This window comes from Saccopteryx bilineata, chromosome 3, assembly GCF_036850765.1.
Source record: "Saccopteryx bilineata isolate mSacBil1 chromosome 3, mSacBil1_pri_phased_curated, whole genome shotgun sequence".
Lineage (NCBI taxonomy): Eukaryota > Metazoa > Chordata > Mammalia > Chiroptera > Emballonuridae > Saccopteryx > Saccopteryx bilineata.
The window spans coordinates 282,431,059-282,457,282 of NC_089492.1; the positions used below are offsets into that span (position 1 = coordinate 282,431,059).

A 26,224-nucleotide genomic window follows, 5' to 3' on the forward strand; every position below is an offset into this window, starting at 1 on the left:
AACACACTTCCATTTTCCATATTTAGAACAAAAGGCTTGTCTAGCTAATAGATCCCAAAAGAAGATTGTATGTAGCTTATTGCCCAACAACAAACTACACAGCAGCCTAGAAATGAATGTTTCAAAAATATGGGCTCTTCAAGTGATCTCTGGTTTGACTGCTACTGATGGGAATGGAAAAAATACTAGTAAAATTTTAAAAATATATGTATTTTTATACTTGGTGTCCACTTTATTCTAAAGCACAGTTGAACAGTCATTCCATTCTCCTAAACAGCCCCAAAACTGCATTAAGAAGGGAAGGAGCAAATGCTTACTTTTTGGGATAGTAGTAGTAAGGCAGCTACTTAAAGGGTGGTAAGATAATGTAATTTTTTTTTTAAGTGAGAGGAGGGGAAATAATGAGATGGATTTCCGCGTGCACCCTGACTGGCTCCACTGGGAAATCTCCTACCCCTCTACGGGCCCAATGCTCCAATCAATTGAGCTATTTTTAGCACCTGAGGCTGACAGCACTCAGACCAACCAACCGAGCCATCCACAGTGCCTGGGCCAATGTGCAAACCAACTGAGAGAGGGGCTGAGGGAGGGGAAGAGGAAGAGAAAGAGGAAAGAGAGGGGGAGAGAAGCAGATGGTCACTTCCCCTGTGTGCTCTGACCAGGAATCGAACCCAGGATATCCACATGCTCAGCCGGTGCTCTATCCAGCGAGCAACTGGCCAGGGCCTTAATGTACATTTTAAACAATTTTTATTTATTGACTTCAGTAAGAGAGAGAGACAGGAACACCGAGCGAGCAGCTCCTGTATGTGCCCTGACCGGGGATCAAACCAGCAACCTTTGAGCTTCCAGATGATCTCTAACCAACCAAGCTACATTTTAATCTAACAGTTTTCTCCAGGATTGCAGGCACATTAATGTGTCTGTTCTCTTTTTTTCCCCCACCAACCCTTCTCCTTCCCTTTTTTTTTTAAATGGGTGTACAACTGTGAACTGGGTTTTTTTTTTTTTTAATTTATTTATTCATTTTAGAGAGAAGAAGAGACAGAGAGAGAGAGAGAGAGAGAGAGAGAGAGAGAGAGAGAGAGGAGAGACAGAGAAGGAGGGGAGGAGCTGGAAGCATCAACTCCCATATGTGCCTTGACCAGGCAAGCCCAGGGTTTCGAACCGGCAACCTCAGCATTTCCAGGTCGACGCTTTATCCACTGCGCCACCACAGGTCAGGCCCCTTCTCCCTCCTTTTATTTAAAAAAAAAATTTTTTTTTTCAATTTAGAGAGGAGAGAGAGGGAGAAAGAGAGAGACAGAAGGGAGAGAGAGAGAGACAGAAGAGAGAGTGACAGGGGGGAGGAGCTGGAAGCATCAACTCCCATGTGTGCCCTGACCAGGCAAGCCCAGGGTTTTGAACCGGCAGGTCGACGCTTTATCCACTGCACCACCACAGGTCAGGCCCTTCTCCCTCCTTTTTAAAGAACTTAAATACCAACATTTCAAGGAGAAAGACTAGTTAATCAGACAATCGATAAAACCACTAATTGGCTTTTACTGAATCCCATCACAAATAAGAATTGCAAATTTCAAGATAAAAACTTCATTTAATAGCCCAAAAGGTCCAAAAACAATGAATACACTTCATTCCTAACACTGACTTTCAGCAAAACATTCTCCCTTTTGAAATCTCAGATAATTTCAACTATCTAAAAAAGTAAAGGTGAGGCAAGATGAAATTTAATGAAACAGGCAAAGAATGGTTGTGAAATAAAAAAATTAATAAATCAGCTATACAAAGCAATATATGGTATTTTACTTAGGTTTAAAATAAGAGTGTAAGCTCTGGCTGGTTGGCTCAGTGGCAGAGCGACGGCCTGGCGTGTGGATGTCCTGAGTTTGATTCCAATCCAGGGCACACAGGAGAAGCGCCCATCTGCTTCTCCACCCTTCCCCCTCTCCTTTTCTCTCTCTCTTCCCCTCCTGAAGCCAAGGCTCCATTGGAGCAAAGTTGGCTCAGGCGCTGAGGATGGCTCTATAGCCTCTGCCTCAGGTTCTAGAATGGCCCCAGTTGCAATGGAGCAAGGCCCCAGACGACAGAGCATTGCCCCCTTGTGGGCATGCTGGGTGAATTCTGATCAGGCGCATGCAGGAGTCTATCTATCTGCCTCCCTGCTTCTTATTTCAGAAAAATACAAATAATAATAATAATAATAGTGCAAACATTTTCATTTTAAATGAAAATAAGGGACAAACAATAAAGAAACATCCCTTCTAAGAATATTTATTATTCTTGACTTCAGCTTCTTAAAGGCTTAGATAAACTTTTACTGTTTCCTCCTTAAAGTCCTGATTGCTCCTAAAACAGACCTCACTTATTATTCCCCAAAATCAATAAACATCTAATCACTGATTCTCACATTTTAGTTTGCCTAATTTATATTTAATGGTCTCTGAGCACAGGTATCTTCTCTTTACACCCGGAGAGTACCCAAAAATCCCTTTTCAATTTAAGTGAGTGATCTCAAACTGACAGGTATAAACAGTGGCAAAGAGGAGAAAAGTTGGTACTCTGTAATAAAACCAATTTAATTAATTTCTACTCTCACTTCAATCCTATGCAGCTGCAAACAAAAGAGCCAGGAGAAAAATAAAATCATCGTTTCTAATCAATTGTCCAAATATGGTTTAACTTCACTTAGATAGATATTTTTTGTATTTTTCCGAAATGAGAAGCAGGGGGGAGACAGACAGACTGAATCCTGCATGCGCTCAACCGCGATCCACCCAGCATGCCCACCAGGGGGCGATGCTTGGCGGGCCATTGTTCTGCTGCAATCTGAGCCATTCTAGAGCCTGAGGAGGCCAACTCTGCTCCAATGGAGCCTTGGCTGTGGGAAGGGAACAGAGAGATAGAGAAAGAAGAGGGGGAAGGGTGGAGAAGCAGATGGGAGCTTCTCCTGCGTGCCCCGGTGGGGAATCGAACCCGAGACTTCCACAAGCCAGGCCAATGCTCTACGCTGAGCCAACCCGCCAGGGCCTAGATAATTTTTTCTGAGATTAAAAGGCATTATTTTAGTCATAGTAACTTTTTTCTGATTAGAAAAATACAAACTATTTTGTATCCACAAAAGATATCTGAAAAATAAGGAAGCAAGTACAACAAAATTTTACCTCCAACTGAATCCAGAAGTTATCTTATTTTTTTATTCATTTTAGAGAGGAGAGAGAGAGAGACAGAGACAGAGACAGAGAAGGAGGGGAAGAGCAGGAAGCATCAACTCCCACGTGCCTTGACCAGGCAGGTCCAGGGTTTCGAACCAGCGACCTCAGCATTCTAGGTCCATGCTTCATCCCCTGCGCCACCACAGGTCAGGCATCTGCTTATTTATCATTATAAATAAGACCACTGTTGATGACAGAAATTCAGTCACATATGTTTTTAGAATTAAACATTGCAATAATCACCAAAAACCGCTAATTAGTAATTCCTTTAACATTTTAAGAAACTTTTACTTCACATATGTACTCAAACTGTTGCCAAACCTGACAGTTTCATAGCAAATTGTATAGCCAGTTAAATAAAATGAGCAATCATTTCTTCCTTCAATCAACATTCTAAATAAGTTTACTTGTAAACTAAGAGGGAAGAAAGGTACACTGTCAGTATCACTTTGATACATGCCATGGCACCATTCCCAATGGGTTTCCTCTCAGCTTTTCAGCCTCATCATATTCTTTCACAGACTGAAAGATGTCAGAAATTTTGAAAATTTTCCTACATGAACCTGAGAGGAAATTATCTCTCGTAACTAAAATAAACAAACTGCAAAACTTCCCCTACAAATCACACCAAAAGCCCTGACTGGCTCAGCTGGTTTGAGCATTGTCCCAAACCAGAGGGTCGCAAGTTTAATCCCCAGTCAGATAGACATACAGGAACAGATAGACAGATGTTTGTCTCTCAAGTAAGTAAATAAAACTGAGTCTGACCTGTGGTGGCACAGTTGATAAGAGCATCAACCTGGAATGCTGAGGTACCCAGTTCAAAACCCTGAGGTAACCAGCTTGAGTACAGGATCACTGGCTTGAGTTCAAGGTTGCTGCCTCACCTTGAGACCTCCACCCCCATCAAGGCATGTATAAGAAGCAATCAATGAACAACTAAAGGGAAGCAACTCAAGTTGATGCTTCTCATCTCTCTCCTCCCTCCCGGCTCCCTTCCTGTCTCTCTCTCACTAAAAAAAAATAAAAAATAAAAATAAAGGATAAAAAAAAGATATATTTTAAATGTTTTAGGGTGTTTTTTTTTAGTGTGTGTGTGAGAGAGAGAGACAGACAGGAAGGAAGAGAGATGAGAAGCAGTTGTGGCACTTTAGTTTTTCATTGCTTCTCATAAGTGCCTTGACTGGTGGCTCCAGCCAAGTCAGTGACCCCTTGCTCAATCCAGTTACCATAGGGTCATGTCTATGATCCCATACTCAACTCAAGCCGGTGAACCTATGTTCAAGCTAGCAACCTAGGGGTTTCGAATCTGGATACTCAGCATCCCAGGTTGAAACCCTATCCACTGCACCATTGCCTGGTCAGGTTACCTTTAAATTGTTTCTTTTAAATAAGAATAAATAAAATTGGAAAAAAACAGACTTTTAATAAAATTCCCCCTCTTGGTAACTAAAATCTGTAACATCTAGATTATTCATAAAATTAGCAGAATTGGTCTGTTTTTAAAATTGATTTTAGAGAGGAGGGGGATAAGGAGGAGGAGGGGCAAGGAGGGGGGAGGAAGAGGAGGAGGGAAGGAAAGAAACACTGATCTATTCCTGCGCGTGCTCTGACCAGGGATCGAATCCACCTTTGTTGGTATCCAGCCAATGCTCTGGCCAGGACAGAACTGGTCTTTATTTAAAAAAAAAAAAAAAAAGTTGCCCTGGCCGGATAGCTCGGTTAGTTAAAGCACAGTCTTTTTTTTTTTTTTAAATATATAGTGTGCTATTATATAACTTTTTTATTAGATTTTATCCATTCACTTTTAGAGAGGGGAGAGAGAGAGAGAAAGAGAAAGAGAGAGAAGAGGGGAGGAGCAGGAAGCATCAACTCCCACACCTGCCCCTACCAAGCAAGCCCTGGGCTATGACCAGCGACCTCAGTGCTCCAGGCAGACACTCCATCCACTGTGCCACAGGCTAGAGCACAGTGGAAGCACAGAGGCTGCCAGTTCCATCCCCAGTCAGGGCACATACCAGAACAGATGTTCCTCTTTCCTGCTCTCTCCCTTCTACTCTTCTTTAAAAAAAAAAAAAATCAATAAAATAAGCATTAAGGCCCTGGCCGGTTGGCTCAGCAGTAGAGCGTCGGCCTGGCGTGCGGGGGACCCGGGTTCGATTCCCGGCCAGGGCACATAGGAGAAGCGCCCATTTGCTTCTCCACCCCCCACCCCTTCCTTCCTCTCTCTCTCTTCCCCTCCCGCAGCCAAGGCTCCATTGGAGCAAAGATGGCCCGGGCGCTGGGGATGGCTCTGTGGCCTCTGCCCCAGGTGCTGGAGTGGCTCTGGTCGCAGCAGAGCGATGCCCCGGAAGGGCAGAGCATCGCCCCCTGGTGGGCAGAGCGTCGCCCCTAGTGGGCGTGCCGGGTGGATCCCGGTCGGGCGCATGCGGGAGTCTGTTGGACTGTCTCTCCCCGTTTCCAGCTTCAGAAAAAATACAAAAAAAAAAAAAAAGCATTAAAAAATGCTTATTAGGGATTTCCAAGCTAATACTTTATTAGCTAAAAGGGTCACATTCCTTTTAACTATATCTGTTATCAATGTCCAGAATTTGTTCAATATTCTAATTACTATTTATAACTCAGGCAAAATAAGCTTTCTAGCATTAATAAAAATAAGTAGGGTTGTAGACACCTTTTTTTTACATTTACTCAAAGCATAATTGTAAAGAAATATACAAACAAGTTCTACAATACCAGCAGTAAAAAATATTTTTCATTCCCCTCTCAATAAAAAGTAAATTATTCTAGGCTCTTCCTCTCAGGAGCACATCCAGACCTTTTTCTTCCCCATCCTCTTCCCCTCAAGTATACCTTTGCCTTTCTCTCTCCTAAGTGCCAAGGGCCCCCCCCCCCTTTTTTTTTTTGTTCTGTAACTTGTTTCCTAAGCCTATGCAACCTAGCTGGCTCACTTCTACTACCTCTGTAATCTTCTAAATAAACTTTCTCTTCTAATTTGAAAAAAAGTAAATTACTCTAACGCATAGCTAATATATTGGACAAGAGAGGGGCATAAAGCATGCCATATCTTAGTATAGCATCAGTGTCGAAAAGTGACTACTCAATGTTCTATATGCTTCATGGTTATTTTAAAGAAAGACCACAGAGGTTATTATTTCACATGCCAGTTTCCCTGCCTGAGAACTGATTCTGTGTGTTTCTCTTTCCGTCCTGTCCCGTTTCTTCCTTGTACCTTCCAACTTAGGATAATTCAAAAATAATTTTAATAATGTTAACAACTATACAAGGAAAAACTCAGGAAATTTCCTCAAATACATTATTTAAATATCTATTTCAAGTCTTAAAATCTACTTAAGAAGAAAGGTTGTGCCCTGGCCAGGTAACTCAGTTGGTTAGTGTTGTTCCAATACACCAAGGTTGCAGGTTTGATCCCCAGTAAGGGCACATACAAGAAACCATCAATGGGGGGGAGGGAAGGAGGGAGAGGGGGGAAGGGGAGGGGTAGGGGTACAAAAAAAAACTGGATAGAGGATGACGGAGGACGATCTCTCTTTTGGTGATGGGTATGCAGCAGAACTGAATGACAAGATAACCTGGAAATGTTTTCTTTGAATATATGTACCCTGATTTATTGATGTCACCCCATTAAAATAAAAATTTATAAAAAAAAAAAGAAAGAAAGAAACCACCAATGAATGCATAAATAAATAAGTGGAACAACAAATCAGTGTTTCTGTCTCTTTAAAAATCAATAAATTTTTGCCTGACCAGGCAGTGGTGCAGTGGATAGAGGGTCGGACTGGGATGCAGAAGACCCAGGTTCGAGACCCCGAGGTCGCCAGCTTGAGTGCGGGCTCATCTGGTTTGAGCAAAAGCCCACCAGCTTGAACCCAAGGTCGCTGGCTCCAGCAAGGGGTTACTCAGTCTGCTGAAGGCCCGCGGTCAAGGCACGTATGAGAAAGCAATCAATGAACAACTAAGGTGTTGCAACGCACAATTGATGCTTCTCATCTCTCTCCATTCCTGTCTGTCTGTCCCTGTTTATCACTCTCTCTGACTCACTCTCTGTCTCTGTAAAAAATAAATAAAATTAAAAAAAAAAAGACTAAGCTTTAAAAAAAAAATCAATAAATTTAAAAAAATTTTTAAAGAATACTCTAAAATTCTGATATTTTTCAGTTAACTAAGTATAATTTAAGGCAACATTTTTTACTGAAAGTCACAGAGACAAGACAATTAAAAGTCACCCACTATAACCTAACCCAGGCATGGCCAACATACAGCCCGCGGGCCGGTTCTGGCCTGCATAATGAATTTATGCAGCCCGTGATTAAATTTTTTTAATATTCTCCACTACTTTAAAATCTCAGCTACTCAGAAGCAAAAGCGTCTTTGATTATTGGAAAGAGATATTTAAGAAGACAGTGACACGCAGAAAAGAATTCCGCGTGTGACTAATCTAGGGTTAAATTCCAATATTTGGTCAAATGGATTCGTGATACTTTATTTTAAAATTCCATTATAAAGATTTACAACTTTTGTACTCGTCTGTACTGGATATGAACTGTTTGACATTTACTGGCGATGTGAAACCCACATTCTTTTAGGCAGAGTTTGCCAGTGCGCACCCAAGGTCAAACAATTCGTTATTTCTGTGGTCAAGTGTGTTGAATCAAGTGGCATTGTAGCATAGACAATAGCTGCAGTTGATAACTAAAAACGTGTCCAGGCTGTCTGTAAAATGAAATAATTGTTTTTATTTGTGATATAACCCCTTCAAGCTCGTTCTATTAATTATTGTTTTGATTGATTGTGATACAATTTGGATATTTATACGGTATGTAATTATATTTTTGTTAAAATAATATTGTATATTAAAATTTTTTTCACTCACATTTATTCATAAACAAATTACATAATAAAATTTTGTTTACTTAAAAGAATCGTTTTTGTATTTAACTTTTTTTTTCTTGTGGCAGAGATAGAGTCAGGGAGAGGGACAGATAGGGACAGACAGGAACGGAGAGAGATGAGAAACATCAATTCTTCCTTGCAGCTCCTTAGTTGTTCATTGATTGATTTCTCATATGTGCCTTGACCCGGGGGCTATAGCAGAGCAAGTGACCCCTTGCTCAAGCCAGTAAGCGACCTTGGGCTCAAGCTGGTGAGCCTTGCTCAAACCAGATGAGCCCATGCTCAAGCTGGCGACCTCAGGGTCTCAAACCTAGGTCCTACACATCCCAGTCCAACACTATCCATTGTGCCACTACCTGGTCAGGCTGTATTTAACATTTTTTAATTTTAATATTTCATCCATCCCGTGAAAAAAGTTTTCTTTCTTTTTTTTTTTTTTTTTTTTTTCCATTTTTCTGAAGCTGGAAACAGGGAGAGACAGTCAGACAGACTCCCGCATGCGCCCGACCGGGATCCACCCGGCACGCCCACCGGGGGCGATGCTCTGCCCACCGGGGGCGATGCTCTGCCCATCCTGGGCGTCGCCATGTTGCGACCAGAGCCACTCCAGCGCCTGGGGCAGAGGCCACAGAGCCATCCCCAGCACCCGGGTCATCTTTGCTCCAATGGAGCCTTGGCTGCGGGAGGGGAAGAGAGAGACAGAGAGGAAAGCGCGGCGGAGGGGTGGAGAAGCAAATGGGCGCTTCTCCTGTGTGCCCTGGCCAGGAATCGAACCCGGGTCCTCCGCACGCTAGGCCGACGCTCTACCGCTGAGCCAACCGGCCAGGGCAAAAGTTTTCTTTCTAATCTAGGCCAGGGGCAAAAACTGTTGGGCACGCCTGGCCTAACCTGTGGTGGTGCAGTGGGTAAAGTGTCGACCTGGAACACTGAGGTCGCCAGTTCAAAACCCCAGGCTTGCCTAGTCAAGGCACATATGGGAGTTGATGCTTTCTGCTCCTCCCCCACTTCTCTCTCTCTCTCTAAAAAATTAATAAAAAGTCTTAAAAAAGAAAGTCGCCCACTGTATGCATTTTTAAGTTTTCCTCTAGCCCGACCAAACTGTGGCACAATGGATACAGCATTGAACTGGGACACAGAGGACCCAGGTTCGAAACGCCAAGGTCGCAGCTTCAGCTCAAAGGTTGCTGGCTTGAAGTCAAAGGTCACTGGCTTGAGCAATGGGTCACTCACTCTGCTGTAGCCCCCGGTCAAGACACATATGAAAAAGCAATCAATGAACAATTGAGGTACCTCAATGAAGAACTGATGCTTCTCATCTCTCTCCCTTTCTGTCTGTCTGTCCCTATCTGTCCCTCTCTATGTTCTTCTGTCTCTGTCACACACAAAAAGTTTTCTTAGTTGACATATTCTTCTTTAAATAAACAGGCTTCAAAGAAACAAAAAGAAAAATGGCTGGCCAGAAACCTTCCAAAATTTTAAGAAGTCAGAAAATGGGGCTGCCTTTAATGAAACTGTAAAGATGCACCTAGCCATAGATACCCAGGTTATTTTAATTACGTAGTAACTCTTAATTAGACATATGTAGCTTTTCTGTTTTGGATTAGCCATAGTCAGTGTTTTTAATTCAAACTAGTTCTATTCTTTTTTTTTTATGTATTTTTTTTTATGTATTTTTCTGAAGTGAGAAGCGCAGAGGCAGAGAGACAGACTCCTGCATGCACCCGGCTAGGATCCACCCAGCATGCCCACCAGGGGGCAATGCTCTGCCCATCTGGGGGTTGTTCCATTGCTACTGGAGCCATTCTAGCACCAGAGGTGGTGACCATAGAGCCATCCTCAATGCCCGGGCCAACTTTGCTCCCATGGAGCCTTGGCTGCAGGAGAAGAGAGAGACAGACAGAAAGGAGAGGGGGAAGGGTGGAGAAGCACATGGGCACTTCTGTGTGCTCTGGCCAGGAATCGAACTCGGGATTTCCACACACCAGGCCGACACTCTACTGCTAAGCAAACCAGCCAGGGCCCGAACTGGTTCTATTCTTGGTGCTATACAACCTGCTATCTTATTCTATAAATTTGGTGCACAAAAGCAGCAGTATTTGTTAAATAAAACCAATTATTCTGACATAATAAAATGTTTAAATTTTTGTGACATATGTGCTCGCTTCGGCAGCACATATACTAAATTTTTGTGACATAGTAATATATCTTCTCTGGATTTTATTTACTGGGGGGGGGGGCAGGAAGCATCTATTCATAGTAGTTGTTTCCTGTATGTGCTTTAACCGGGCAAGCCCAGGCTTTCGAACCAGCAACCTCAGCATTCCAGGTTGACGCTTTATCCACTGTGCCACCACAGATCAGGTGTAATATATCTTTAGTAATACTAAATAACACCTAACATTGAGTTTAATAACAATATCCCCACCCTGGCTGGTTTGCTCAGTGGTAGAGCATCAGCCTAGTATGTCAATGTCCAGGGTTCAATAGCCAGTCAGGGAACACAGTAGAAGCGACCATCTGCTTCTACTCCCCTTTTCCTTCTCTCTCTCGCTCCCCCCCCCCCCACAGCCATGGCTCGATTGGTTGGAGTGCACTGCCCAGGTGCAGACGATGGCTCCGTGAAACCTCTGCCTCAGGTGCTAAAAATAGCTGTTGCAAGCATGGGCCCAGATGAACAGAGCATTGGCCTCAGACAGGGGCTGCCAGGTATATCCCGGTTGGGGTACATGCAGGAGTCTATATCCCGTCCTCTCACTTGGAAAAGGAGGGAAAAAAAATCTTAAAAATAACAATATCCTGGATTGGTCAGGCGGTGGCACAGTGGATAGAGCATCGGACTGGGATACAGAGAACCCAGGTTCAAGACCCCGAGGTCACCAGCTTGGGCGTGGTCCCATCTGGTTTGAGCAAACCTCACCAGCTTGAGCCTAAGGTCGCTAGCTCAAGCAGGGGGTCACTCAGTCTGCTGTAACCCTCTAGTCAAAGCATATATGAGAAAGCAGTCAATGAGCAACTAAGGTGCCACAGTAAAGAGTTGATGCTTCTCATCTGACCAGGCGGTAGAACAGTGGATAAAGCATAGGACTGGGACACGGAAGACCCAGGTTTGAGACCCTGAGGTTGCCAGCTTGAGCACAGGTTCATCTGGTTTGAGCAAGGCTCACCAGCTTGAGATCAAGGTCGCTGGCTCAAGCAAAGAGTCACTCTGTTTGCTGTAGCCCCCTGGGTCAGGGCACATATGAGAAAATAATCAGTGAACAACTAAGGTGCCGCAACAAAGAATTGATGCTTCCCATCTCTCTCCCTTCCTGGTTGTCTGTTCCTATCTGTTCCTCTGTCTGACTCTGTCACAAAAAAAAAACCAAAAAACCTATATCCTGCCTGACCCGGATGTGGCGCAGTGGATAGAGCGTCGGACTGGGATGCAGAGGACCCAGGTGCGAAACCCCAAGGTCACCGGCTTGAGTGAGGGCTCACCTGGTTTGAGCACAGCTCACCAGCTTGAATCCAAGGTTGCTGGCTTGAGCAAGAAGTCACTCGGTCTGCTGTAACCACTCCCCCACCCCGTCAAGGCACATATAAGAAAGCAATCAATGAACAACTAAGGTGCTGCAACAAAGAATGAATGCTTCTCAACTCTCCCTTCCTGTCTGGCTGTCCCTCTCTCTGTAATCAAAACAAACAAATAATATCCCAGTAACAATGATTATAAACCCAATTCAATGCTTAATTTCAGTTTTAGGTTAGGAAAATATGTCATTTTTCTCCCCTCCAAGTTCAGAGACTTTGAGACAATACAATCATCTCTGGCTGTGATTAAAATACAACTTGGGCCTGACCAAATAGCGGCACAGTGGATGGAGCATCAGCCTAGGATGCTGAGAACTCAGGTTTGAAATCCTGAGGTCACCAACTTGAGCCCAAGGTCAATGGCTTGAGCAAGGAGTCACTTGCTCGGCTGTAGCCCCCCAGTCAAGGCACGTAGGAGAAAGCAATCAATGAACTACTAAGGTGCTGCAATGAAGAGGTGATGCTTCTGATTCCTCTCACTTTCTGTCTGTCTGTCTGTCCCTGTCTGTCTCCCCCTTACCCCCACTGCCTCTCTCCCTTGCTTAAAAAAAAAAACTTAGAATCAAAGCTCACTTAAAAGTACTTTGAGATATTAGGGAAGTTTATGAACTAATTCAATTTCAAGTTCTTCAATTCCTGCCTGACCAGGTGGTGGCACAGTGGGTAGAGCGTCAGACTGGGATGCAGAGGACCCAGGTTCGAGACCCCGAGGTCACCAGCTTGAGCATGGGCTCACCTGGTTTGAGCAAAGCTCACCAGCTTGGATCCAAGGTCGCTAGCTTGAGCAAGGTGTTACTCAGTCTGCTGTAGCCCCCGGGTCAAGGCACATATGAGAGGGTAATCAATGAACAACTAAAGTGCCACAACAAAAAACTAATAATTGATGCTTCTCATCTCTCTCCCTTCCTGTCTGTCTCTATCTATCCCTCTCTCTGACTCTCTCGCTGTCAAAAAAAAAAAATTGTGTATCTCAGTATTTCAACTATTTGTTGAACACATAATCTGAGAAAGACCAATATACTCGCTCTGTAGTGTGCAAAGGCCTGGTCTTGTTGTTACAGAGTAGTAGTGAAAAGTCCACCATTAAAGTTCATTCTGGCCTGACTTGTGGTGGCGCAGTGGATAAAGCATCGACCTGGAACACTGAAGTCGTGGGTTCATAACCCTGCACTTGTCTGGTCAAGGCACATATGGGAGTTGATGCTTCCTGCTCCCCCCCCCCCCCCTCGCTCTCTCTGTCTCTCTTTTCTAAAATGAATAAATTTAAAAAAAAAGTTCATTCTGGCCTGACCAGGTAGTGATGCAGTGGATACAGCATCAGCCTGGAACATTGAGGACCCAGGTTCAAAACCCCGAGGTTGGCCCTGGCCAGTTGGCTCAGCGGTAGAGCGTCGGCCTGGCGTGCGGGGGACCCAGGTTCGATTCCCGGCCAGGGCACATAGGAGAAGCGCCCATTTGCTTCTCCACCCCCCTCCTCCTTCCTCTCTGTCTCTCTCTTCCCCTCCTGCAGCCAAGGCTCCATTGGAGCAAAGATGGCCCGGGCGCCGGGGATGGCTCCTTGGCCTCTGCCCCAGGCGCTAGAGTGGCTCTGGTTGCAGCAGAGCGACGCCCTGGAGGGGCAGAGCATCGCCCCCTGGTGGGCAGAGCGTTGCCCCTGGTGGGCGTGCCGGGTGGATCCCGGTCAGGCGCATGCGGGAGTCTGTCTGACTCTCCCCATTTCCAGCTTCAGAAAAATACAAAAAAAACAAAACAAAAAAACCCCGAGGTCTCCAGCTTGAGCACAGCAGGGTCACCAACTTGAGCATGGGATCATGGACATGACCCCATGGTTGCTGGCTTGAGACCCAAGGTTGTTGACTTGAACAAGGGGTCATTGGCTCAGCTGGAGGCCCCCTCTCACCCCTAGTCAAGGCACATATGAAAAGCAATCAGTGTACAACTAAGGTGCCACAATTATGAGTTGATGCTTCTCATCTCTCTTCCTTCTTCCTGTCTGTGTCTCTTAAAAACAAAAGTTCATTCTGGTTTTCATAAATTAACATAATCAAATTTTTAAAAACTATTTTCCACTGATTTTGAGAAAAAGGGAGAGGGAAGCAGAGAGGGAGGGCGGGAAAGAAAGGGAAAGAGAGACAGAGAGACAGAGAGACCAACTCATTGTTCCACTTAGTTGTGAACTCATTGGTTGTTTTCATAGCATATGCTCTGACTAGGGATCAAACCCACAACCTTAGCATGCCAGGACAACGCTCTATGCACTAAACCACCTGGGCAGGCTCCATAATTGGATTTTTTTTTTTTTGGTAGGCTTAAAGAACTCATTTATTTGATCACTAAACATTTATTAAGTGCACTGCATGCTCAAAACTGTGCAAGGCATGGGAGAAAAAAAGTGAACGCTATTGCTTATATTCTGATTCCAATACCTGCACACAAAACAATTTCCAATAAATATCCTATATGCCCAACAGCATTTCATTTATAATCAAATTTTAAAAAAATGTTTTTTAACAAAGTACCACAAACAAAATGGCTTTCCTTCTTTAAGATTTTATTTATTCATTTTGAGAGAGAGAGAGAGAAAGAGAGAAGAGGAAACATCAACTCCCATACGTGCCTTGACCAGGCTTGTCTGGTCAAGCAGGAAACATCAACTCCCATAAGTGCCTTGACCAGGGTTTTGAACAGGCGACCTCAGCATTCCAGGTCAACACTATATCCACTGTGCCATCACAGGTCAGGCTATAATCAGATTCTTAACACAATGTATTTCCCAACTTGTCCCCAGTTAGGCACTCTCACAGTCTAAAATTATTCTTCTCCAAGCTACTGAAATAGCCTCCTAACCAGTGTCTTTTGTATTTGAAGTCACCAGATGCCTTTTCTAAAGCACAGATCTCAACAAGATATCTCCCATCTCAAAATCCCTCAATGGTTCATCTCTGTATAAAGAATAAAACCCCAAATCATTAGTGTGGTTAAGTTATTCTAAATTATCTGTTATTCTCAAAACATCCTTCCACCCACCTGTATCTCTTCAAGTTATTCCTTCCACCCACCAATGTTCCCATGTGTAGCCTAAAACTCCTTTCTCTTTTTGCTAAAGTCTTACATATCCTTCATAGCCCTAAATCATAAAAATTTCCAGACCTAAATGTGAATCAGACAGCTGACAGAAGAGGAAATACCCTCTATGATGTAATTTAGTCGCCATGTAGATTTTCTAAGCTCATCCTGCCTCTGCGGCAGTTACCTTTCTGACTGTAAATATTAAGAGGCATACCACTACTCTTTTGATTCTGTAAACAGAGCATGACTGATTCATCATAACACCTCTGGTTTCAAACTTTTGAGCCTACGAAGACAAATCCCGAAACACTGTAATTTCCCCACATAAGTACAATGCAGTTCTGAAGGTCTTGTATCATGTTTCTCCTCTAACTTCAACACCTCTACAATCCATTGGCTTTTCAATCAGTTTTGATCCAATGTAATGCAGTGGCATCCCTTTAATTAGGTAGGTTTGGGAAAAATGACTAAAACTTAAGTATCTTAGACAATTCTACAGAAGAGAAAATGAGGCATATCAAGATTTTATAATCAATTTAAGGAGTTCAAATGAAGCTTGTCAATCATTTATCTCGACAATATACCCAATGAAATCAAGAGAAGTTAAGGATTCTCATCCATGTCACAAAGCTACAGGCCAGAATCTAACTCTCCTGATTTCCTAAACTAAGTGCTTGCTTCGCCTGACTGGGTGGTGGCGGCGCAGTGGATAGTGTCGGACTGGGATGCGGAGGACCCAGGTTCGGGACCCCGAGGTTGCCAGCCTGAGCGCAGGCTCATCTGGTTTGAGCAAGGCTCACCACCTTGAGCCCTAGGTCACTGGCTCAAGCAGGGGGTCATTCGGTCTGCTGCAGTCCCTCCCCCCAAGGCACATATCAGAAAGCAATCAATGAACAACTAGGGTGCCACAACGAAGAATTGATGCTTCTCATCTCTCACACTTCCTGTCTGTTCCTCTCTCTCTGTCATAAAATAAATAAATAAAATTAAAATGCTTTAAAAAAAAAGTTTAAAAAAGGGGGCTTGCTTCATGGTAATATGCAACATCTTCCAAAATGTTTGAATTATATCTAGACAGATGTACAAAATGTTTCTTTCCATTTATTATTTTGAATTAGAACATTTAGGAGGCCTAAAAGGAGCTGTTCATCAATTATATGATCATTTACTTTTCTTATCTATTTATTTATTTTTAGAGGAGAGAAAGATTGAGAGAGAGAGAGAGAGAGAGAGAGAGAGGAGCAGGAAGCTTCAACTCCCATATGTGCCTTGACCAGGCAAGCCCAGGGTTTTGAACTGGCAACCTCAGTGTTTCCAGGTCGACGCTTTATCCACTGTGCCACCACAGGTCAGGCCTCATTTACTTTTCTTAAATCAATTAATAAGCAGGCAATACTAAAAGAATATAATCTGAGCGTATTAATCAAGTCAAATCATTCATATCCTATAAATTTCAAATACACACCATCTAAACTTAAAACTAAGATATTTAGGATTAACAGATTAAGTAACAGTAACTAGAAATAGGAAATGCTCAAAGTATCAACATTTAAAGTAATAATAATAGTTAGCAATTATTAAGGATAGTACTTATTTAATATATAAGGGCATCAAGCTAAGCACTTTATACAAATTTTCACTTGGATCTTCACAATTACTTTATAAAGCACAGTTCTTGTAAAAGGTAAGAAAGCTGAGGCCTAGACAGCTTAAATGACTTGTCCAAGATTATAAAATTAGTAAACCATACCATCTGCAAAGATTTGTGATTTCAAAGCCCACATATATACCTAACGTCTAAGCTCGTTCCTGTATTATTAAGATTACCTGTATTAGTTTTATCTTTAAAATAAATGCCTTTGTAAAAAATATTCCCAATTAATGAAATCAGCTGACTCAGCCTTAGTGAACAGCCAAGTTACAACCAGCATTTAAAGCTTTTCTACTTGAGTTTAGAAATTGGCTACTATCCTGATGTTAAAATTAGTTGAAATGTGTTGATTTAGTCACTGATAATGTGTCAACAATATTACTTCATCAATATACCTGTAACAAAACAGTTTTTACAAATTTTCAACCAGAATAACAGAAATAAGTATTATGCACTTAGAAAACTAAAAACTTAAAATATCACATTATCAGTGGCACAAGATCTGCTTCACAGCTAAAGTTACCACTTTTCTTCCTTTTGGGCACTTTTAATATTGAGCATCTGGAGGATGAAATAGTATTTGCAAATCATCACTTAGCTTCAGGTACTTCACAGAATTAATTCAATAGCCACATACTAATAAGTTTTTTCATTCATTATATACATGATCCAAAATTATTCTCTTTAAAAAGAGAACTATGCTAAAAACCATTACCAGTGTTAGTCAAGAATTTGTGACAATTTATTCAACAGCTTGTCCGTTATAACAAAAGGCTGTTAACCTACCTGTCACTGCTGGTACTACTGCTGCTGCTGATTGAATCACTACTGGAGGATCTACTCCTAGAGCCGCTGCCGCTAGGGGACCTTGTGGGTCTAGACGCTTGGCTAGCCAGCCTCTGAGGAGACTGATTTCTAGACTGGGATGAATGTGGTGACCGACTCCTGCTGTGCTGGTAATTCCGCTCTGGCCTTCTGCCTCGTACCTCCCGGGTAATATCATCCCTGTAGATATCCCTGTGTACCACACTGGGCAGTGTAAACTGCTCCCGAGCCCTAGGTTCGTATCGGGGGTCATGAGCATCAAAACGGTTTGGACTTCGACTCCGAGAAGAATAATAGAGCCCATGTTGTAAAGTCCGCTCGCGAGGATCTCTATAGTAATCCTGATCGTAATGTCTTGTCCGATCAAATCCTCCCGTCCCCCGTTCATGGTGTCCATAGGCACTATGTTCATAAGCACGCTCCCTGTTATCTGAAGCCCTGCATTTTAGGAGGGGGGAAAAATATTTAATCAATCAGAAAGGAGCAAGCAAAACTAAAAAGCAAATCATGCAAACATTCACTTCAGCACTGTATATCTTTGCAACTGGTCATTTTCTAAACAGCATTAACCTACTTAGTTAGCAAACACTAACAAGCTTAACATTTTACCTGACTCCAAAACTTATTTTCACAGCTGAGCAATCATTGTTTTAATTGCATATTGGGCTTTCATGACTAGTGTTCTGCAAGTCAGGGATTTTCTGGATTATATACAGACATATACATATGCTACCTCCTTTTCATTTTAAGTTTAATGGAAAAAGAAAAGACTTATTTTAATATAAAAGTTTTCTATACTTTCATCTTATTAAAACATATACCAAACTTGTTTACTTTGCATGTTTATTTTAGGCAAAATTTCCACTTAGTAATGAAAGCCGTATTGCGATGTATGTCTCAGCTATAGGAGGACATTTTCAAAGAAGTCTAGAAAAAAATTTTCAGTTATTTTTTCTCATTAACTTTACCCTTCTTGGAAATTACAAAAATTACTAGATTATGTAAACTGCTATGCCCAATCATTTTAAAAAAATGAAATCTTAAAAAGAAAAATAAAGGCCCTGGCCAGTTGGCTCAGTAGTAGAGCGTCGGCCTGGCGTGCAGAAGTCCCGGGTTCGATTCCCGGCCAGGGCACACAGGAGAAGCGCCCATCTGCTTCTCCACCCCTCCTCCTCTCCTTCCTCTCTGTCTCTCTCCTCCCCTCCCGCAGCGAGGCTCCATTGGAGCAAAGATGGCCAGGTGCTGGGGATGGCTCCTTGGCCTCTGCCCCAGGCGCTAGAGTAGCTATGGTCTCAACAGAGCGCAACGCCCCAGAGGAGCAGAGCATCGCCCCCTTGGTGGGCAGAGCTTCACCCCCTGGTGGGCGTGCCGGGTGGATCCCGGTCGGGCGCATGCGGGAGTCTGTCTGACTGTCTCTCCCCGTTTCCAGCTTCAGAAAAATACCAAAAAAAAAAAAAAAAAACACTTAGAATATCAAAATATTGGGTTGCCACATGCTAGTCTATGGTAAATCTAATTAAAGAATAAAGGTTATTTTATCTCTTCGTGCTATCAAATTCCATATAACTTTTAAAATGCCTATTCCATGATTCAACTTGTTAATATATGTACTTAATAGTTACAGGAAATATGTTCACTTAGATTCTGTAAGATTGCTATTAGCAATGGTTTAACTTAAAAAGATTTTTCTGTAGGCTGTATCTGTCAACCTAAGAATACAAAAATTGTTGCATGTACAATTATACACATGCAATGAAGTGTATTTAAAACTATGTCTAACTCTATTTAAAAAATCTTAAATTTTGTACTTTTGTAGGAAAATAGAATTTATTCCCCGAGTTCCTCAAACACCATTTCACTTGAATTTCAACTTAAGGCTAAGTTTCTTCCCAACATTATCTTTGGAACTATCTTCTATCAAAAGAGATTAAGAAATTGTAAAAGATATAGAAGAATTAGAATCTCTCCAATAAATATCTGGCAAAAATTTCACAATACTATGTCCCCAAATGCATGCCTACGTTCCAAATTTCTGCACTAATTGTCATTTTCCACATACCTTCCTATGTATGCTGGTTTTGTTTTTTGTAGCTATCATGAAAAGCAACTGGTAGGACAAAAAAGTCAGTAATATCTTTCGTACTTAAATGTATTATATGACTTTCTCCTTTTTACTCACTATCTTTCTGGAATTTGAATAGATATTTCAATGTCTAACAAACAAGAGGGTTTCCTTTGAGACTTAAGAGATAATTTCAAAAATAATTCTATTAGCACCCTATCAAATATTAATCAGTGAAAGTTGTTATTAACGATATAACAGAAGCAACAGGCAATAGTTCTAGGAGAATTACTGCTACAGCTAATATTTTATAAATATGCAAAGTTCTTATCCATTAGGAAGATACAGAAGACAGGCACAAGAGCTAGCAGAGCTGAAATCTAATAACTATTCTTTGATTCATCTATTAGTACTAAATACTTCTAGAGTTAGTGAGAAAAAAAGAGAGAGCTTGACTTGGGTTAGGAGAGGGGCTAATATACACAGGTCAGGACATACCAACCTTTTCCAAGTGTGGAAACACGACCTATAATCCCAATTAAATCTAGGGAGAGAATTGTGAACATAACTTCCCCAATTTTGGCCCCTCTTATGGGGGTAATCCACCTTCTTAATGGGCAAGGGTGTCAAATGATATTTAGATGAACCACAAGGAAAAAAAATCTTAGTGATCAGATAAAATAATTCCACTGGAAGCAAGTAGTCCCAGACAAACTGTAACTCTCAAACCCCCAGACTTCTTTCTTGAGATAGTAGACAATTATAAATTAATCCACATTCATAAAAATTTCCAGCCCTAAGTATGAATCAGGCAGCTGACAGAAGAGGAAATATCCTCTATGATTCCACCAAATGAGGCACAGTTGCTCGCCAATAGTTCACCTTTGTAGCCATCCAGCACAGTCAATTTTGATTGCTGTATCCACAACTGATCGTCACCATATGTTCAAAGCTACAGTACCTTTTCAATGGGCAGCAACTTAAGAAAGGAAACAGTAATCCTCTTCTCCTGGGCTAATGGAATCTTGACTGCATACCATCCCATACATTCCAGAAATTAGAAAAGAATGGCTATATTCCAGGATTTAGGAACATCCATCATTTTCCCCATTCCATCAAGGAGTATAATTCCAACATGGAAACTGTGTAGATCCAAAATGGAAAATCAAACACTGCCTTCATTCTTCTTCTTCCAAGTACACATTTCCAGGTTAAAGTATTGTTTGTAGAATCCAAGTGATTGAATCATTAGGGTCTGCTAGGATTTTTGGTGACAATCCAATTCATTTGTACACTTCACGTAGTAAAAACTGAGAAGCAGATATTAACTTCTAAAAGAATCTGTAGGCTCTAATATTCCAGAAATATTCCATATAGTATAACCACAAAATCTGTAGCCAAATAGCTCCATCAGGTAAGAAGGATATATCCAAGAAAGGCCTTAACATCATCCAAGAGAAGAAATAATTAATTCTAGAAGACAGGTAACTCCAAAAATGATGCTGCCATACAAATCTTCCACCACTTTATATCTCAGGAGTAGATATCCAACCAGCTGCAGGAAATATCCTCTATGATTCCATAAGATACCAGCCACTGGGATAGAAATCACTTCCGTTTCCAACCCAAAATAGGAAACATTGAGAATGCCCAAAACTTTAAATCCATGTGGGGCCCCTAAATATGAGTTTCTGTTTCTCACCATATCAAATACAAAATACCTGCCTACAGAAACCTTGGAACTTACCCATCAAGTCTCCGCTCATAACGTCCTTCTCGTGCATGAAGTGATGGTGGCGGGCCATACGCAGGCCCTCCACCACCTCCTCTGAACCCAGAAACCTCTCTACTACGAGATGTTATGGAAACTGTATCATCCAATCCCCGAGCAGCACTTGGAATGGTGCCTGGTTCATTATAATCCGTGCGTAGGTCTCTATCTCCCATTTTGTTGACTGAGTTGTGAGCTTTCTGTGCACTTTTGATGTCCACAAAATCCACAAAGGCAGCCACTCCTCCTTCAGATCCCCTCTTAGGGAGAATTTTGACACTTTCCACGCGGCCATATCTGGAAAAAATAGAGTCAATATTATTGTTGCACATCAATAATTTTCCAAAAGTATTGCGGAGGGGTTATAAAGTAACATTTTAAGTGGCTTTTACACTCACATTTTTCTTTCTTGGGGCAAATATTTATGAATCTTTTCCCACATTATTTTATTATTCTCATTTCTTAAGTATAATATTTACTAAACTACCTTTTACCTTTCTACAACACTTAGGTGCAATAAATGTACCAGATGGTTTTAGGAAGTTGTACATGCTAAAAAGGGATATTGAACCTAAAATTGATCAAAGTTAACTTAGAAATCTTAAAAGGTTTTTATTAAAAACTGTAACTAAACTGTAATTTAGTTAGAAAATAAACTGTAATTAAAAATTATTCTGCCTGACCTGTGGTAGCGCAGTGGATAAAGCGTCGACCTGGAAATGCTGAGGTCGCCGGTTCAAAACCCTGGGCTTGCCTGGTCAAGGCACATATGGGAGTTGATGCTTCCAGCTCCTCCCCCCTTCTCTCTCTCTGTCTCTCTCTCTCTCTCTCTCTGTCTCTCCCTCTCCCTCTCCTCTCTAAAATGAATAAATAAAAAAAATAAATTAAAAAAAAATTATTCTACATTATTCATTTTAATTTAATTCATTAGGTGAAAATGATCTTACTGAAAAATGAGATGATTTCAAATAGTCCTTACTTGAAGGCAAAATAACACCAAATATTTTGTATGTCCGTTTACAAATGACAGTCTAATTCTTTTAATGTAATTTTTGCTACTTAATTTTCTATTCCAGGGGGTTAAAAGAAAATTGCTAAAATGTATAATATAGGTATAATTAAAATTGTTTTTCATGTAAGTTAATAAACCTAAGAAAACCTTTGTGGAAGACAAAATGGCGCTGGAGTAGGCAGACGTACCAACATCCACCTCCCAGAACCAAAGTGGGTTACAGAATAATTTTAAGAACTATCATCTGGAAAAACCAACTTTGGACTAAACTAAGAGGACTCTTCAACCAAGGAACACTGAAGAAGCCACACCGAGACTGCTTAGTGTATCCCAAGGTTCTCTTTACCAAGCCACAGTCGCAGAGCTCCAGGGAAAGGCAACCTGGTCTCATCTCTCCAGGCAGAGGAGAACAGAAGCTCCATCCCCACACATGCTGCAGATGGCTTTTCCAGTCTACCTGAATCATTACCAGCTAGAAGCAGCAGTCATCGGGACTTGGACGTGAGCTGCAAAGTATAGAATTGTGACAATTCCAGTGCCATGCGGACTTTTCCTGGAGGTGGACTTGTCCTGGACTCCTGCACCTAGTGACAGCTCCTAACAGACTGAACTGGGGTTGGGTTGCATTTTTCAGGGATTTGGCATGGTGTTGGGGCCAACTTGGACTTGGTGAACATGTTAAGGACATCATTACTCTTTTAAGGATTCTTGCTGTATTGGCCAAGAGTTTGCTTAAAGGCTTTAATCACTGTAAAAAAAAAAAAAAAAAAGAAGACTGGATAAAGAAGACGTGGCACATATACACCATGGTATACTATTCAACCATAAGAAATGATGACATCGGATCACTTACAACAAAATGGTGGGATCTTGATAACATTATACAGAGTGAAATAAGTAAATCAGAAAAAAACAAGAACTGCAGGATTCCATACATTGGTGGGACATAAAAACGAGACTAAAGAGACATGGACAAGAGTGTGGTGGTTGGGGGGGGGGGGGGGGTGGGAGAGGGGGAGGGGCACAAAGAAAACTAGGTAGAAGGTGACAGAGGACAATCTGACTTTGGGTGATGGGTATGCAACAGAATTGAATGACAAGATAACCTGGACATGTTTTCTTTGAATATATGTACCCTGATTTATTGATGTCACCCTATTAATAAAAATTAAAAAAAAAAAGAAAACCTTTGTGTGTGTGCATGTGGGGGGGGAGGGATAGAAATGAGAAGCATCAACTTGTAATTCCAAACACGTTAGTTATTCATTAATTGCTTCTCATATGTGCCTTAAGGAGGGATTCAGTGAAGCCAATGACTCCTCTTTCAGGCCAGCAACCATGGGATCATGTCGATGATCCCACGCTTAAGCCAGCAACCTCAGGATTTTGAACCTGGGTCCTCAGTGTCCCAGGTCAACTGGTTAGGCTAAGAAAACCTTTTGATAAACCACATGTCCACATTTTTATCCAAAAAAACTGTCTACTATGTTTGCAAAGAAGTTATTTTCTTTGTATCTTGAAGCATATGTGTTATGTAAGACATATAATTATTTGGAATAAAAAAATTCACGAAAATTCTAAAAATTCCAGTAGGAGTTAATTATATTTTATGTATTTGCAATTTGTCCTTTTAGAAAGGCAGGCAGAGCACTTGTAAATATAGCACTCTTATTCGCTGACATCGAAGATCATAATTTTACACTTCCTCTGAAGAAGCTGACATTATCAAAAAGAAGAACTTTTTTCTTTTTTTTTATATCCACTAGTATAGTTTTTTATTACCTCTCACAGGGAAAACACAGTCATAAAATCCAGTTTCAGAAAGCAAATGAACTAGAAGGAACAAAATTCTTTGGTGTAAATGAATTGATAAAAAGATCTTTTTAACTTAGGAGGGAAATGACAGAAATTGAAATAGTTCTTTCCAGACAAACATTAAAAAGTACCTTGCAATGTATCAAAGGAGTTTTATCTAAAATACAAGAAATCTTGCCTGACCAGGCGGTGGCGCAGTGGATAGAGCGTCAGAATGGGACTCAGAGGACCCAGGTTCAAAACCCCGAGATCGCCAGCTTGAGCCAAGGTCACTGGCTTGAGCAAGGTGTCACTTACTCTGCTGTAGCCCCCCCCCCATCAAGGAACATGCTAGAAAGCATTCAATGAACAACTAAGGTGCCGCAACGAAGACTTGATGCTTCTCATCTCTCTCCCTTCCTGTCTGTCCCTATCTGCCCCTCTCTCTGTCTGTCACAAAAAATAAAATAAAAAATTTTAAAAATCCAAAGTCTACATTGTTCACAATATATTGTCTATCTGTATTCCAACTTTCAATACTTGGACTTTCTTTAAATAAATGGAATAGAATAGAATACAAGAAATCTTACAACTCAACGTATTCTTTAATGGGCAAAAGACTTCACCAAATACACTGGCTCACAAAAATTATAAGATATTTTATCACTTCATATTCATTTTGAAATATTCCCTAATTTTTGTAGCAGTAGATATACAGATGTCAGATAAAGCGGCTCAAAATTACTAGCTACTAGAGAAATACCAATCAAAACCAAGATGACATGTCATTTCACACCCACTAGGATGGCTAGTATTTGAAGGAAAAAAAAGAAAACATGTGTTGGCAAGGATATAGAGAAATCTGTGTATATAGCTAGTGGAACTAAAATGGTACAGCCACTGTGGACAAGTTTGGCATTTTCTCAGAAAGTTAAGCAGAGAATTACCCTATGACCCAGCAATTCAATCAAATCATAGGCATATATCCAAAAGTACTGAAAACTGGGGTTCAAACACATACGTGCAACACCATGTTCATTGTAGAATTACTCACAATTGCCAAAAGGTGTAAACACCTAGTGCTCATCAACAGATAAATGAATAAACAAAATGTGGCATATACATACAATGGAATATATTAAGATATAAAAAGAAGTAAAGTTTTGATACATGCTACCACATGGGTAAACATTGAAAACATCATACTAAATTTTAAAAAGCCAGACACAAAAGGGCAGTTTATTATTTCACTTTTTAAAGGTTATCTAGAATAGCCTGACCAGGTGGTGGCGCAGTGGATAAAGCGTCGGACTGGGATGCCGAGGACCCAGGTTCTGGGGTTGCCAGCTTGAGCGCGGGCTCATCTGGTTTGAGCAAAGCTCACCAGCTTGGACTCAAGGTCGCTGGCTCCAGCAAGGGGTTACTCAGTCTGCTGAAGGCCCGCGGTCAAGGCATATATGAGAAAGCAATCAATGAACAACTAAGGTGTTGCAACGAAAAACTGATGATTGATGCTTCTCATCTCTCTCCGTTCCTGTCTGTCTGTCCCTATCTATCCCTCTCTCTGACTCTCTCTCTGTCTCTGTAAAAAAAAAAAAAAAAAAGGTTACTTAGAATTGCATATAATAGCAGCTCCAACTCCTGGATACATACCCAAGAGAATTAAAAATGTATCTGAACATAAAAACAGGCACAGAAATGTTCACATTAGCATTATGCATAATAGTCAAAATGAAAACAATCCAAATATCCAACTGATGGATTAAAAAAAAAGTTATCTAGAATAAGCAAATACATAGAGACATTAAGTAGAATATGAGTTACCAGGGGCTGAGGACAGGTAGTAATTGGAAGTTACTGCTTACTGGGTACTAAGTTTCTACATGAGATGAAAACATTCTAGAAATAAACAGCAGTGACGGTTATATAACATTGTGACTGTACTTAATACCAGTGAATTATATACTTGAAATGGTTAAAATAAATTTTATATTATGCACATTTTTACCATACATACACAAGGCTAATCACTAAACCTCACTAAAAGTTGTAGAGATTTTTCTTCTATTAAAAAAGAAGAAGAAAAAGAGAAACAGCAGCCAAATCCCATCAACAAAAGTCAGTTCGGCCTGGCCCGCGGTGGCGCAGTGTACAGAACCTCGACACAGGGCTCTGAGGTCGCTGGTTGGAAACTCTGGACTGGCCCAGTCAAGGCACAGATGACAAGCAAGCAAGCAATGACAAACTAAAGTGAAGCAACTGTGAGCTGAAACTTCTCATTACCCCCCACCCCTCTCTCCTCTCTCTGTAAAGTCAGTAGTAAAATCGTGAAAAAAAAAGTCAG

General features: G+C 41.4%; 1 protein-coding gene across 3 annotated transcripts in view; it reads right to left on the reverse strand.

The window, feature by feature from the left end:
- The window catches only part of SPEN (spen family transcriptional repressor), a 102,407-nt gene that overhangs the window by 51,499 nt on the left and 24,684 nt on the right, over nt 1-26,224 (reverse strand). For 2 of the 3 annotated variants that reach the window (XM_066270350.1, XM_066270349.1), the window contains exons 2-3: nt 21,051-21,371; nt 17,203-17,679 (exon numbers count right to left, since the gene is read on the reverse strand). In XM_066270350.1, the coding sequence (XP_066126447.1) occupies nt 17,203-17,679; nt 21,051-21,371 (798 nt within the window). The remainder of the gene's footprint in view (nt 1-17,202; nt 17,680-21,050; nt 21,372-26,224) is intronic. The other variant, XM_066270351.1, reaches the window with a different exon arrangement.